Source organism: Chanos chanos, chromosome 6 (genome assembly GCF_902362185.1).
Source record: "Chanos chanos chromosome 6, fChaCha1.1, whole genome shotgun sequence".
NCBI lineage: Eukaryota > Metazoa > Chordata > Actinopteri > Gonorynchiformes > Chanidae > Chanos > Chanos chanos.
In genome coordinates, this window is record NC_044500.1 from 44002688 (window position 1) to 44019003 (window position 16316).

At 44.6% G+C, this 16316-nt stretch overlaps 1 protein-coding gene across 2 annotated transcripts; it reads right to left on the reverse strand.

The window, feature by feature from the left end:
- Positions 1 to 851: 851 nt before the first annotated feature.
- Positions 852 to 14327, reverse strand: rybpb (RING1 and YY1 binding protein b). 2 transcript variants are annotated; one of them, XM_030777325.1, is made up of 6 exons: positions 14300 to 14327; positions 13493 to 13618; positions 2964 to 3064; positions 2798 to 2888; positions 2604 to 2699; positions 852 to 1336 (listed from the first exon to the last, which is right to left on the reverse strand). In XM_030777325.1, the coding sequence occupies exons 1-6, from the start codon at positions 14323 to 14325 to the stop codon at positions 1087 to 1089; spliced, it is 690 nt and encodes a 229-aa protein (XP_030633185.1). In that variant the 5' UTR covers positions 14326 to 14327; the 3' UTR covers positions 852 to 1086. The 2 variants fall into 2 exon arrangements, with proteins under 2 accessions (XP_030633185.1, XP_030633184.1); XM_030777324.1 differs by having other exon boundaries at positions 2798 to 3064.
- Between the last annotated feature and the right edge of the window lie 1989 nt (positions 14328 to 16316).

Consider the following 16316-nt stretch of genomic DNA (forward strand, 5'->3'; position numbering starts at 1 on the left):
CATCCTCAACTACCAAGCAAAGCAAGGACTGATGGAATGAAAAAAGAAAAAAAAGAAAAAAAACAAAAGAGACATTAGTGTTTTCACAAAACATTACAGGCAACCAAGAACCACAAAACCCTTTGTTTAACAAGTTCAGCCAAAGCTGTTTGTAAAAATTGAGCAAGCATGAAAAGCCACGTGAAGATGAAGGAAACCTTTGAATCCAAATATCACACCGCGTCTCCAGAGCACCAGTCTTTCTTTTTGTTAACGAGTAGCGTTTAAATGCAAACTGTCTAAAGAGACCAGGTCCCTATCAGACCACATGCGTTTTACAGTACAGTTTTAAGGAACTGGGGAGGAGTGAAAGGGAAAGCATGAGGGAGTATGATGACTATACTGGGGACCTCATCAGCACTTCTGTCTTATAATATGATATATCGGGGAACTGTTTCACAGTGTATCTATAGCACCAGTAAGAATGGGGTCCCTGGAGCCTTGGGCAAACCTACCACTTAAGTATACAAAGAAGCATCAAATTGAGCAATTAGCCAAGCTGCTTAGCAAAGCTTCAACAAACAAAAAAACAAAAACAAAAAACGACAAAATTCACATCTCTAAGTATAAAGATGGAACCGGTAATAAATAAGGATAATAACAAGTTCAGAATTTGTTAAAATGTACGTGGTTATTGTGCACAGCAGACAATTTTTGTTTTTTGTTTTGTTTTGTTTTTTTCTTTACAAAAAAAAAAAAAAAAAAAAAAGAACAAAGTCATTTTTTCAGCCGTACATCCACTTAAAAATATAAAACAATACGTACAAGTGTGGAGAAGCCGCCAAGAGGTGCCACTCCCAGAATGCCCTGCCTTAGCCCCGCTGCTGTGTGGTCGTGTATCCGTTTGTCAGGTCCTCTGTGACACTTCGCCACTACTCACACAAGATAAGCTCCATCTTCCAATGTGAATAAGCTCCATGAGGAGGTAGTGCTCTCAGCATTCAGGAACGAGGGGGGGTGAAATTACAGGGCAAGGAGCGGGGCGAAGATGTTAACTGCTCTCCCCGAGCGTCTCCACGGAAGTGTCCGGGGGTGAAAATGGGGTGCTCAAAATGACTCGTCGTGCCCCACCGAGAGATCTCCTTTCGGGGTGGAGGCACGGGACGAGCCCTTGTCCATGCTCTCTGATCCGGAGCTCTGGTGTTGCTGCTCTGAGCCTGCGCTGGAGGTGACGGTGGATGAGGAGGTGGAGGAGGAGCGAGTCTTCTCCTTAAAGTCTGTTATGATGACCGTGACATTGCCCACCGTGATGGCCAGCTGCTGAGCGGTGCTGCGGTCGATGTTCTTCAGCTTAGGTCTGCGTTTAAATCAAAGATAAATTAAAAAAAAAAAAGGCTTGAAAAGGAACATGTCACATGACACAAAGACACTCTACAAGTCTGCGTCGGCGTTCCTGGCTTCGTCTCCATTCCTTCCAGTGATTCCTCTAAATATGTACTGACTGGATGGAATGGAAACACAATGGCAGCCTCTCTTCCCCAGACTGCTCACTCACACACACACACACACACACACACACACACACACACAAACACATCCAATACAGACAAAGGAAAGAAAGGAGGCAAGGCAGGAACACAAAGCTTCTTCAGAGGATCGGAATTGGGTCACGCATGCAACCTTTCTGACTAGCTTCTCTGTGGCTGAGGTCTAGAGAAAGAGGAAAGACAGCCAGCAGTGTGTGGGCGTTAACCAGTGAGCTGCTGGTCTGGGCTCAGCCCACCTCTCATTCAGAGCATGTGGGACACGGTGAGAGTGGGAGAAGAGCGTCTGTTAGAACCAGAGAGTCTTTTCACACAAGTTCAATGCAGCACTCATGTCAGCTTTGTTCCCTGTCATAATACCTTAACAGTGACTGTTTCAGACCGACAGAGCTGTCCTCAATGCAGTTATTAATAGACTGTCAAGCACTGGCTTTTAGAACGACATTAATCACCTTCATAAAAGTTGAATTGAACTGAGGGGAGAATAATGCTCCAAATACCAACAAGAACACCACTGGTTCAGTGTACTACACTACATCAGAGGCCAAAAAAGAAAAAAAGGTTCTTTTATTCTGCTAAAATCAGACCTACTGTTCTGAAAGGATTACACAGGCCCAGTGTATTAAAGTGAGTTTAGTGCATTCATCACATTCATAGGCATATTCATTGTATTTCAGAGAGCCCTACAGCTTCTTATTGAATCATCAGAGAAAATACAGATAAAACTGATGAAATGATACACAGATGTAAAAGCCTAGCACTGATTTTTTTTTTTCCCCCCTTGTGTTATTATTAACAATAAGATGACATTCAGCGAGTGTAAGTGGATATGACTGGACCAGACACAGGCAAACCTCCTTCACAGACACTCCTTTATCTGTGATGTAACATGGCTTTATCTGCTCTCAAGGCCTCGAGGAGTGCATGTGCTAGCCTACTCTGTGTGTGTGTGTGTGTGTGCTGGGTTACTGTGTGACCGACTGCAGGACAGGAGATTTGCCCACTCCAGGGGTTAGACCCTCTAGCGCTGAGAACATCTATACAGACAATAGGCAATAAAACGGAAACAGAACTGAGCACCTTGAGATGTGGGAGTTATTGGTCTTGATTGCTGATTTTCCAGACTGTATGCTGTTCCTTTCACTGGGGGGGCTCTGATGGTTGTCTGACTTGGGTCTGTTAAGCGGGCAGAGAGAAATACATCGTTAACGTCACTTTAAGTGAGACTTGACCCAGCGTCTCAGGCACTGATGCCGGCCACACTGGCCACTCACCTGGTCTTTTTGCTGTTGGGCTTCTTGGTGATGGCTGGGGTGATGTCCTTCTCTCTGTCCTTCTTGTCTTTCTCGGGCTGCTCTTTCTCTTTCTTGTCCTTGTCCTGAGGCTCGCTGTCGGGTCTGATTCTCTCGGAGCGGTCGCCGTCGTTGTGGTCCTTCTCCGGCCTCTCGGGCTTCTCCTTCTTTTCTTTCTTTGGGGGTGGGGGGGTGGCATACTGCTGAGCCACCTGCTGGGCCACCAGCTGAGAGTTTATCCTGGGTTTCCTGCACAGGGTGGAAAGTCAACATACAAAAAAAAAAAAAAAAAATGGTTCACGTCACTGTCATTACTAAACCCAACAAATCCTACGACAGAAATTTTTCGAGTTGTGACATCAGAGGGACTTCTTGTAGCCATCGACAATGACAACGCAAACGTGCCTCTGTGACAGTCACATCTTGCTGACATCTTAAGTTCTAACCCGAGCACCGACGACCCCTCCTTGCCGGAGGGTCCTAGCAGACCAACCCAAGTGGTTTGGTCTCGTTGGAAGGCTAATCTCATTACTTGACTCCTTTAATAAATGACTGTGAGGATCAGAGGGTGGGACATTTGGAGCATGTCATTCACAGCCACTAATCTGATTAGAGCTAGATTGGCCCCATTTGTCAGCAGTAGAACTGAGAGCAGCAGTCCCTTGCCTGACTGTCTTAAATTGCGGAGGAGCACTCTGAGGACACGCTCAAAGCTGAGTAACAGTGTGGGTGAAACTGAGAAGGCGGCATGAGTAAATGAAAACTGCCTTGATTCACCAAAACGCAGCATATGATATTGTCACAATTAAACCAGCTTGCCTACGTACAAATTTATTGTGCTGTCGTCGGTCAAACATTTGTAGAGGGAGCCTCTCTTTCTTTTTCCTCTCTCTTTCTTTTTTCTGTCTTTCCTGACACACATACACAGAGATACAATAACACACGTGCACACAGACACACACACACACACACACAAATTCAGGGCAGTAGACTGCAGAGACTTGTGCTGGGGGCACAGTTATGTGCTCTCCTCTGTTGAGTGTTCAGTTAATTAAAAGCCAAGGGGCTATGACTGAGGACTGAGGGAGATCGCCAGGCGTCCTGAGCCAACTCGCGTTCCTCAAGCATAATGGGGAACACCTGGCAGCAGCTGGGGGTGACGGACCACTTTGGAGGGAGCGAAAGAAAAAAAAGAGCAGCGGAACGAGTACGTCTCAGCCAAGAACTGGGCTCCACTGCAAGCAGATAATGACACCACAGGAGTCTGGCGAAGCTGTGTGAAACAGCACGGTAAACACCAGCATTCAGCCTTCAAAGCCTCCGCGCACACAAATAAGCCAGGAGAGAAGCTCCAGGACTCAGCACAAGCTCTTTACAGCAGGACGCTTGAGTCGGCGAAGCGCTGTAGGGCTGCTCAGATTTCCCCCATCTACCGACCTGTCAGGGGGTTCTCTTTTTTTTTTTTTTTTTTTTTGTATTTCTGGACTGCTGTGTCAACAAATTTCATCTCGAGATTGAGAGTCGAAGAGGGATTTCTCGGGGGCCAGACGAGAAGCTCGGTGAGCACTTTAACGGGTTCGGTCCTTGAGAGGGGTACTCTTCTCTTGAATGTAGATTTGTTCATGCCAAGACTCTTCTCAGGAGCTGAAATGTTTATGGCTTTTAAGTGAGGCAGAACAAGAGAAGAATGTGATGAAAGTAAAAACCCGAGAACAGAGAGGACTCTGGAGAGCTGAGCTCATGTCCTCTTGTTCTGTTTGAGTTTCGCACACAGGAGACCTTCCACGACGCCTACACCTGGAGACTCGAATCAGAGGACAGTACGACCAGCTCCAAACGGATGAAGCGGGATCTAATCCGCAGCTGTGCGCTCGCGATGCGATTTGAAGCTACGGACTGCGAATGCCTCGGTGGCTGAGAGCCCCACAGAAAGTGTCTCTCGCACTCTATCAGTGAATGATGGGCGACAGAAGGCTTTCCCTCAGGGGCCAGCCAATCAGAAGGCAATCAATCCTCTCATAATAGGGAATCATGTCGATGAGCCAGAGCCCCGCCACAATCAATACCATGCATGTGTGTGTGGAATGCTGATGACAGGCCCCTTTGGCAAAGGCACTGAGACATAGAGCCACACCTGTAGTCTATGAGTAAGTCACAAAACTGGTTAAAACCTAAAACTGCTTTGGGTTCACAGCCAGAACCACCACGGTGCAGCACGGCCAAGGGAATGCCTTTCCTGTCCAAAAACATTTTGAATATTTATAGATAGATGCTGGATTTATGTAGCTCTAACGCACAGTGAATTTACGCTGATGTGAAGCAGTGTCAGTTGGGACAGACAGACAGAGAAACACACATTACATTCATAAACTGGGCACTGCTTTGCATTATCCTCTGGGCACTGTGGAATGCATGAATAGATGTCACTTACAACCTGTAACATTACTACCCTTGCTGTCAGAGAGAGAAAGAGAGAGAGAGAGAGAGAGAGTGAGCGAGAGAGAGAGAGAGAGAGAGAGAGAGATAGAGAGAGAGAGAGAGTGTGAGTGTATGTGTGTGTGGTAGAGCGAGACAGAGAGAGAGAGAGAGAACAAGCGAGAGAGCTGGGTTAGGCCTGTGCTTCAATCCGTGCTCTGTATTAGCCTTGGGGTATTTACTCTGATCCAGCTGAGGGATTTGTTGGTGGTGTGTGCAAAGCCACTGGTAAACAGCCCCTGTTGAGGGCACTTCCACAGGGATCCAAAAGCACTTCCGACCTCAGGTCAGGCTGGCAGCAAGGCCAGTGGAGGTGGACAGAAGAGTGATTGATTTGATCAACCTCCCTCCCCCCTCCAACTAGTGCCTTGCCAAGCCCTGAAGATTTGTATCAGGAGCAGATAAGGGAGGCAGAAATAGGCCAGGCAGTTAAGCTGTGATTCAGAGCCAGCTGTAACTCAGCCACAAGCACTCGCTGGCATGTTACGACATCCACTGCTCCAACACACAATGCATTATTTACTAAACGGGCGCACAACGGACGCAAATTTCCGACTCCTCTGCGTTCACTCGGTGATCCATTAAAACAGCATCTGCACGTTTCCCAGTGAAACTGAGGGTTCATAGTTCGAGGGCACGATCGACGTCACGCGGGCCCAGTTCACAGAGACCTCCTCCGAACGATCAGAACGAGTCCTGCTCCAACTCTGCTATGTTAGACAATGATTGACAGCTCCACCCCCAACCTCCCCTTCAGTCTTCTCTTACATGAGGACAGATGAAAGCCTGTGCCACAGTGTGGCATGCAGTGGAATGACTGCTATCAGCTCTCAGCGCTCAACTGTTATCCAAACACAATGACAGCACAGAGAGAGCCCAGTCAATGTCACCATCTTCACTGTGAAGTACTCTAGACTTCTGGGGTAGGGGTGGGGGTGGGGGGTGGTGAGTGCAGGGAGTTTAAGTGATGGGTGCTTGTGTTCTGCAGCAGACCTGAAGTAGATTCAACACTTTCGAAACACTGTGTCTACTCTGCGCTCTGTGACAATCTGAAAACTTTTTCCACTCCTGCGAGTGAAGATTCAGTATAGGGACACTGTCTTTTGCCATGCACTTCTAAATATGTCTCTGTTCCGAGATTAATTCTGTTAACACTATAAATAAGCCTTGTGCGGGTTATACAGTTAATAGGCTCCAGCTGGCGAAATGCAGAGTAATGCCACTGATGCTCCACGTTTGTAGTGGGGTGGATGGATGAGGGGGGGAGGGGGGGAGAGAGAGAGAGAGAGAGAGAGAGGGGAGAGAGAGAGAGAGGAGACAGGGAGGGGAGAGAGAGAGAGACACACACACACACACACACAGAGAGCAAGCGCTTGAGTGAAGAGAGGCCACAGAACAGCCCTCAATTAACACTGCTCTTCTATTTCAAGTGCATTGTGGGGGGTGGTCAATTACTCTCTGGGACACGGGCTCCAGGCATGCAGGGGCGATGGCAGGGAATAAATTTCTCTTAATGACAACTGTTGATCCCCACTAATGTAAAGCACTGAACTGGAAAAATGTAAATAATTGTTTTGCACTGGGTCCCACTTCTAAATTTAAACACCATATTAAGCCTGCTGTCTTGTTAGTGAATAAAGGAATTCATGTCTGGAGCATGAGGATCCCATTACAGAACCCCAGAGGGAGAACTCACTGGGATATAAATAAAGGAGCCTCGCCTTGACGACGGATTCCTTCTCTTTCACAAAACCGATTCTCTTCCACTTATATTCCCCCCCCCCCAACTCCTCCTCCCATATTTCTTATTTTCCGCTTTCAAAGAATCAACACGATTAATCTTCAGAGAGCTCAATGCAACGGCACTCTCTCTCTCTCTCTCCTCAGAACCACTGATATCACTCCATGGCAAATATTTAATCTGCAGGCTGATGTGACAAATTTCAGAGTGCCCTGATCCTTCAGAGAGGGGAGATGCGAAAGCCCTGTGAGAGAAGCGAGTGGTGGCAGAGCTGGTGGTTTTGGAGCATGTTAAACAAGCTCAGGGACTCCGTCGCTCATAAGCCATTCTTCCAAACGATTAGTGGTGTAACGCCTGTTGCACAGCACAGAGAGATAGAGGGGGAGAGGGGGAGAGAGAGATAGAGGGAGAGAGACAGCGCGAGAAACCCCCACAGAGAGAAACCTGGAGAGCAGCCTTGGGCTGCAAGCGCCGCGATTCTCATCAGAGCCGACGACATTAAATATTCACATCCTCCCCTCTTTCCTGAGGGAATCTGATCCTACCCCGAGGGAATTCCGGACAGAGCTTCGGATGAGCGCCGTTAACGACGACGCTCCTGGAGAATCCTGGTGACATGTTTCCTTGTCAAAAGGGAAGAATTGGGTCACGGAGGGACCCGTGACATTTGCTCCCAGTGGGGAGATGTCGACACATCTAGTGCCTAGTGAACAGGAGACACAACAAAGAGTGTAAATCCTTCAGGACTGTGCCGTAAGCACAGAAATCCTTCAGTTCTCATTGAGGTAGTAAGGAGACTGTGTCATCTGTTTCTTTTTTGCCACCGAAATAGGTTACCACCCGCTGACTGAACGTTAAGGTACAAACTGCCTCTGATCATGCAGGCTGACAGCTGGTTGCTCTGACACTGTTAAGCTGATATGAGCTGTGTCCATTAATAGCAGTTTCTCATGTCTGTTTGTTTATGGCTTACTTGCTATTTGCCTCTTTCCCTGCTCACTCTCTCCTCTGTGCTGGCTTTGTGTGGGGTTTTTTTTTTTTTTTTTGGTCTTATGATAGCAAGATCTGTGTCAAATTAGCTCAACGAAGCTTTGGCTAACGCAACGCATAGCATAGTAGAGACAACATTTCATGGAGTGTTTTGTGTCTAGACCGTACTGGTCTGTGAAAATAATGAACACAAATGCAACAAAGCATCTCTTTTTGAGGAGAAAAGTGAACCGCCACAAAAGAACTCTTATGTTTCACGTCTGAAAACATGAAATTCAGGAAATATGCAGCGTCATCCCATAGATAATCAAGTGTGTTCCCACAGATGCCTGACCAATGAGTTAAAAGAAGAGGAGAACAAGACAATCTTTCATATAACCATGAGAGTCTCTCCTCATCCAACATACACTAAAGATTACTAGTTGCAATGCCCGCACAGGTATCAATAGTGCATATATCCTATCAACCCACCATTCTTAATAGCCTTTTGCCATATGGGCAAGAGAAGCAGTGGTCTAAAGAAGCCAACATTTCCCACTCCTCCCAGCTCATACAAGACAACAAAATTTCAAAACAGCAAATTCCAACACTGTGGCAGCCTAGTGACACACACACACACACACACACACACTCATACACGCCCACAAAAACAGCATTCATCACGGAACCTGAGAAAGCATTAATATGATCCAAGACCTCATAAATCAGATAACTATACATGTGACTCTTAAATGATTAAGTGTAATTCCCCTTCACCACTGACTCTGACAGACTAATCGACACACGGCCTACACAGACGCCCCGTTTCCTTTGCTCTGTGGTGAGCAGCCTGCTGTCTGGTGTTCGGTGGTAGGAGGTGAAGTGAGGGAGGAGGAAGAAGCCTGATGTCTGCCCATGCAGGGTAATGATGTGCTCCATTCCGGCTCTCCCTGGGAGACCTGCGTCTGAGAGAACACGTCCCAGCGCCGCTGTCCATCAACCGCAGCAAGCTCTGCCACATCTCCTTATCACACAAGGGTGTCCTAGCTACTCAATCAGCCGTCCCTCTCCTCTTTCCCCCATCTCTCTTCCTGCCCCCTGTTTTATCAGTCCTCTTCTCCCCATGACAGGCTGGGACACAGCATATACATCACCCCCCCCCCCCCCCTCTCTCTCTCTATTCCTTTCTCTGTAAATATGAATTCCTCTCTCCTGCTGTGCAATCACAGCTGGCAATTACACTAATTCATTTGTTACATTTCCAATCTCATGAAGACTCTACGAAGCCTTAATCCCCCAATTAACACATTCAGTCAGATTACAAGCTCTTGCTTATGGTTGTGTGTAGATGCTGATAAAGCTGGATAAGCACAAGTATTCGTCTAAGCAGAGAGACAGTCGGGGCTGTATAGGAGAATTCTACACCCCCAGCCTTTGTAATTCCATTATCCGACAGTGTGCTCTAGAGTGACAGTGGTGAAAATCCTAGGATTATGAATTCTATCCTACCGTTTTTATACACACACACACACACACAAACAGGGGCTCAGTGCAAGTGAAGCGCTATCTAGATCACTTCACGGCTTGACTGAATAGGTGGTCTGGTGGTGTTCAAGTAGCCATGAGGTCTGACAGGAGAATTCAGTTAGATAACTGGTGATCTTGCAACAGAACATCATTCTATCCTGCCAGGATCACATCATTAACAGGCCCCCATTTCCTAGCAAACTGCATAAATTAATCCTGCAGACACACTGACATATACTTCATACTCCCAGTTCAGTTGGTCTTTTCACAGCAATAGTTCTCAGAAATGTCATTTCAGTCAGTGCGGTCAACTGTGCATTACAGATAAACACATCAAGCCTTTGCCAAACTGACAGTTCTTAAATCATCTGCTTTGATCGTGACAGCTGTGGGGACTTGTGTGGACAGAGATCAGATCATAGGCGTCATCAGATTCTGTTTCTGTCTTAAGTGAGTAATATAGGTGTTAAAAAAAAAGCTAAGGTATAAGTCATTAACCTCGCTATTTCAATCACTCATTTCAATCAGCTTACTCAGCAAAGCTGTGACAGATTTGGCTTGGTTGTTTTTGTGTTTGACCAGTAAACAAAAAGGGGTGTGGGTTTGACATACTGAAATGGAACTTTAGAATACACGTTTAAAAACATTCCACATGCTTCCAGTAAAACTTATAGAATACTCAGCCTGGCGCAGAATGGCCAGTGGCTATCTGCAGGGGAAGTAATGTATACCACAGCCTAAAGATCAAGGCGACACAAAGACCAAGTTGCACTTCCCCCCGGTCCGTGAACATCAATCAACTTAAGAAAGGTTTAATGGATTCTTCCTGTAACCTGTTGCTGACTGATAGGCATAGGCGCCCCAACCAGCATGAAAACCGATATAGCAACTAGGTGTCACTTTCTTAAACAGTACTCAGGTTCAAATGCAATACCAGAATGGGCTGACTCCAGGTTTTAGAAGCTGATGCGTATGCTGCAATTAACACCAAAGGCGATATCCAAACAAATCCGTCTTACTAGTCCTGCACAAAATTTCTCGTTTACTGTGGCAAACATAAGACCCCAAGGTACTTTCAAAAGAAATGAAAATGTAACACTACCTAATAAAGTGAACCAACCGCTATCATCTGTTTCAGTGGTTTGCATTATAGTCCCTGTATTGGCTTAATGGGAGTGTTAGTACCTGAGTGTCTTTCATTTGTTAGCACACATGGGCTGTGCAACAAAGAGTTATCTAATTTCTAGCTCGACTAACACAAGGTGACAGAGCCTCTGTCGAGTGCGTTTGTGTGTGTGTGTGTTTGTGTGTAGAAACAGAGAACATGAGAGAGACACTGAAGGGCAGCACGTTAAGGACACAACCCCAAGCGAAGCTGCACACATATCCTTACGGGCAAAGTATTCTCAGAGAATACTACCATCACAGAAATCTCGAATAAAGATCCCAAGCCAACCCCTTCTTTGTCTTTTTCAGAGTCGTACTGAAGTTTATAAGATTCTAGAAACTATTACAAGACACACTAATTTCAGAGCTAAGCTGAGACATTGAATTTGTATCCTTCCAACAAGCAAATGAATAACAAATACTAATTTGTTTAGTATTACTTGTGCCCATCGCCAGATTCAGTGTGGTTTCTAAAATACAGTGCTATCATGAGTCAGACAGTATGATTCTTATGTTTTTGACAGCTTTGTCTTCAGTGAGGCTGATCGTTCAGCTGGGGAGATGTCATGGGAAAGTACTGTCCTCTGACATATTTCCATCAACTGATTTTTTTTTTTTTTTTTTAGGTCATACCTCTTAATTTAGATTGTGAGGTGTTTTGATGCTTCTTTTGGGAAAGGCTCACTGCATTCAATTCACATGACTGCCTTCAAATGTTTTTTAAGCAATGCTGATGTAAGATTAAGTAGCTGTTTCTCACTACATTACACAACTTATGATTGACTAACACTTTAGGGTTATCAAAAGAAAACACACACACGCGCGCCCGCGCACGCACTCACACACACACAACAAACAAACAAACAAAAAAAACCCCCACAGACTAATGCCCTACTGTCGTTAAACGTTGAACTTGGATTAAACCTTTTGACTAGCAAATACTGCGACATGCCATACCGGGCTACATTAACCTAAGTGAGAGAGGAAACCCAAAGAAAGGGTAGGACGCATTCTTTGAACTCCAAACGCCAACAAAGATAAAATAATTGGTAAATGGAATGTGTTATCTCAGCACAAAGGAGCCATTCACAGGAAGAGGAGCAGATAAAAGACGGGCGACGGAGCAGCACACACTTCTGAGTGAGACTCATTTAGCTGTGAGCATGCCGCCTCACCCAAGCACCACTGGTATACATCAAACACAGACAAGATGGCTAATTAGTGCTCATTACAATAAGAGCCAGGTCTTCTTACATCAGCAAACAATCGCATCAATCAAAGGTTAACAACTCGGATTAAAAAAAAATGATAAAATAAAATAAAGGGGACAAGGCAACCCACTTCAGCAATATTATGCGGTTCCATTCACCAGGCAGACGGGAGTTTGGCAAGCTGCCAATCAGCGATGGTAAAGGGCTCTGACATGCGACTCATCGCTACCATAAATCTCATTCATTTCCAGCGTGCGCACACCTCAACCTCCATGTCTCATTAAGGGGAAAAAAAAACGAAGTCTGATATTACCGATGGTGTTTCTTCAAAGACGTAAACCCCTTGTGTTTTTCCCACACTTTCCCCTAATGTCAGTAAACGACTGGGGTTTTAAAACCTCGGCTGTAAAGGTTAGAGTATTGGGGATTCCTGTGTGGAGTCACACATTACTCATAGCTGTAGCCACCACATCAATGAGTCGATGATAAGTGTTGGCGGATTCACACATCAAAACAAAGCTAGCGCAGACAGAGACAGTAAATATCAACTGATCCAAAACACGCCATCTTCAACAGATTATGGGAATCCGTGTTGTAATGACTGTGTCTTATGACAACATCGCAACCACAAGGTTCTGAGGAATGACTGAAGATTTCTTAGATTCTGATCACCTCTATGACTAGATCCTTTCCCGAAAAGTGACCCCATTCATGTACGGCTACCTGGTAAATGGACTCTAATGAGACAACACATAATTGGCTAAAACTAAACGTTGTCACAAATGACAATCACTACCATTTGCAGTCAATCTTTGTATTTTAAATACACTGAAAATTAAGAATTTCAGAAACCGTCACACGTATCTGATCCCCTATAAGCATTCTGATCAGTAGTGTATACTGCCTGACATACAATTGTGAATGTTGACCGTTTTACAAAATATATGCACAGCCAAACAAAACTTCCGCGAGGGAGAGAGAGCCGATACAATCATCCAAAGATTTTAACATGAGAATATCGGTTTTTTTTCTTGTGGCTTCGCTGACAAAATGTTTACGCATGAATTATATCTGGAACACAGCCAACATGTGTTTACATGTTGACTGTGGGTGTGCTCAACAGGGTCAAAAAAAGGGATGTTCAAACAAGTCATCTGGGCACTCAAGACTAACGCAATCAAACAGGCCTTAACACAATACTGAGATGATACTCTCTCTCTCTGCTCATCAAATATATTCTTTTACATGAATGGCAAAATGACAGGCAACCTTTTCTCTTTTTTAATCAAAACAGCACACAAGGTTTACACCCAACTTTGGATGACAATGCAATTCAAAGAGCTGTCAAAAAGCCAACGATATTTCAGCTGCGACTTCAATGAGAGCATTAAGAAGCTTAGCGTGTATAATTGCATTCACCATGCCGCGTCAAACTAGTTGTTAGGGGGTTTGTGTGACACAAGAACTTGAACTCAACAAGTTAAATGCTCACTTGTTTTCTGGGATTTGACTAAGATTGCTGAAACAGAGGGACCAATTGACTACATTGTTAGGAAACGGTGGAAAAGACGGAGAAAGGAACCGTACCTTGTGGATGTGCCCTTCCGTACATCGCAGATGCTGCATTTGAACGCTTCAGCACTGTTCCTGAACGTGCAGACACTACAGTCCCAAAAACCGTCATCTGACGTTGGTTTTGCTTGTCTTTTCGGCCTTGGAAACAAAACAAAAAATTAAGGTCAACTTCACGCTTGTCAAATAATATTGGACAGTCGACTTTAACTACCTCGCTGTAAAGCTGGATATAAAGCTCTGTATATGTGTGGGGCATATTTAGTTAAAATCTTATAGGGAATAAGATCTAACGAAAACAACATGGTTAGTTAACTTAACAACTTCGTCGAAAACTGGTTATCGAAGCTAGCCTTCTAAGTGTAAAAGGTTTATCAACGACATATTACTCAAAACGTCCGATTTATAGCGCTGGCTCAGACGCTAAGCTAAAGCTAAACATATTAGCTGGGTGCTAATGTTAGCCTTATAAAATTGGTCGTTAAAAACGTCCTTTCAAAAAGCAACTTCGACCCAAGTATGGCTAACATGAACATATTTTTTCTCGTCGAAGCCAGACCTCCCTTTGTTTCAAAGAAGTGACTAGCTAGGAGAGTCAGCGAGGTAGGGAGAGAGAAAGAGCGAGAGAGGCAGAGAGAGAGAGAGGGAGAGAGAGAGAAGCCGCCATAGCTGCACTATTCTAGCTCTGCCACACAAACTGAAAAGGGGAGAAAGCACTCCTTGAGAGAAAGCATCCGAATATCAACCCCAAAACGGTTCAGAACAAATATCCAAACAGACATAAATATGGTCCGAAAATGTGACAAGATTAAAGTGTACTACCTGGTCGGACTCTTCTTGTCTCCCATGCTGAAAAAACTGTCTTAGAAAAAGAAGAAAAGGGTTGAGAAAGAAGAATAATTGTGCCAAAAGGCTCAGTATGTGTGCGGAGGATCCAGACTGAACCGCTGCAAGCTCACATTCACTGACTGACTCCAGGCAGGGCAAAAAAGACTGCACACCACGTGACGCTAAACCTACCAATCACAGCCTACCTCGGTTTAAAAGTCTCCCCCTAGAAATAATTGAAATAGGTACAAATGAACAGCACTATCCTTCGTTTATGGAATACAATCAGAATATTTATGTTGGTTGAACTAGGATCAAACGGACAGATCTGGTGGCAGTTTATTCATCGTCAAGTCAATAGTCAGCTCTGCGCCAAAGATATCAGTTGGGCAGTGAGATAACGTTGCTGCACAGACCATGCGGAGTAGACAGGTTCAATTTGGGACACAACAACCCTGGCTGAGTAATGAAAGATATTAGTCTCGCCGTATTTTTTTCTAATAAACTTGACATCTTCGTTCCATCTGCTAAACGTCAGTGCTGCTGGGGCGTGTCGGCAGGCATACTTAGTGTACTCTGTTGCATCTGTATTTGTTAATACATAAATGACAAATATTAAGTCTTCAGATCGCGCTCAGTATTAAAAACGTTCTAGAGTCCCAGACCCATGTTCACCTCTCAGTCGCATCGTTTGTTTCCTATTGTGTCTGAAATACTAAGGCAGGCATGGCAAATATCTCATTACTGCATGTGTGTTTTAAAGCGCGTGCGAAAACTAACCAAGTTCTCGTATAAAACCGACAACAGCAAGATTTACTCTAACAAACGGTAGGTGTTTGGGTCCGTTTGATTCCAGATGCGTACTGTTCCATCACCACTGAAGTTTGTTCAACAGGTTTAAAAAAATACATATACATTTCCGTCTTATCTTCTAATTCAACTCTTAAAAACCCCTTTACTTAACTGCAGTAGGGTCATGGAGCACACATAGTCTTTCTCCAGAGCGCAGTGATTGGCCGAGGGGTAGGGGAAACATGTAGTATGTTGTACCACCCCTGCAGCAAAGTAAGGTTGAGTGCCTTACTCAAGGGCACAACGACAGCAGAACAGGCAGAGAAATTAGAAATAGCAGCCCTCCAGTGCTAAACCAGCTTCTCCACATGCCTTGCCCAAGGTTCAAACCAACAAGTCTGACAGTAAACTCGGCATTTGCATCAGCTCCTCTCCTCCGTCGTTTTCTGCCGTGGGCCGGTGTGGGGTATAGTGTTGAACTCTTGCCTTGGCCCCCCTTGGTCTGAGACAGGGCCAACTCTGCGAGGGAGATGGAGCGTGAATCAAAGAACCTCATTAGAGACCCTCCAGGACTGCTGTCCCATTGTATGAGTCTTTTCTCTTCACACTGAAGATGGGCTGCCAGCCCATTGTCTGCAACACGTCTCATTGTCACTGGTGGTGTTTTATGAATACCTCCCGTAAGTTTATTACATGTTTATTGAAAAGACGGGGATTTTTGCTTTGACATAGCTTTGATAAAATCCATTCGTCTTAACTGAAAGCTGGTATTTGCCTCTCAAAAAAATGTGTTTGGATTTATGACACTGAATGTAGCCACTGCTGGCACTTTTCATTTTGTTGTTCCGTTTTTTTTATTTATTTCTTTTTTTAAATCATTTTAATATTGTTAAGCACTCCCTAACATGTTCTTCATGAGTAAGAGCTGCCCTTGAAATACTGATCTTTTAAAAAAAAGTCATTCATAGTAGTGTGTCAATGTGAATGAGAGATGTTCACTTCTAAAAACATATTTATAATATCATGCGAAAAATTCTTACAATACTGAAGTTATGTTGATATAAATGTCACTACAGTAACAGCAGGATACAATTATGTTAGTTCTTGTAAAAAAAAAAACAAGTCAATGAGACAGCCTTTTATTTCTTTATTTATTTATTTTTTGCAGCTTGCAGACGGATAACAGAACTGTGATATCGACATATCGTGAGATAATTAG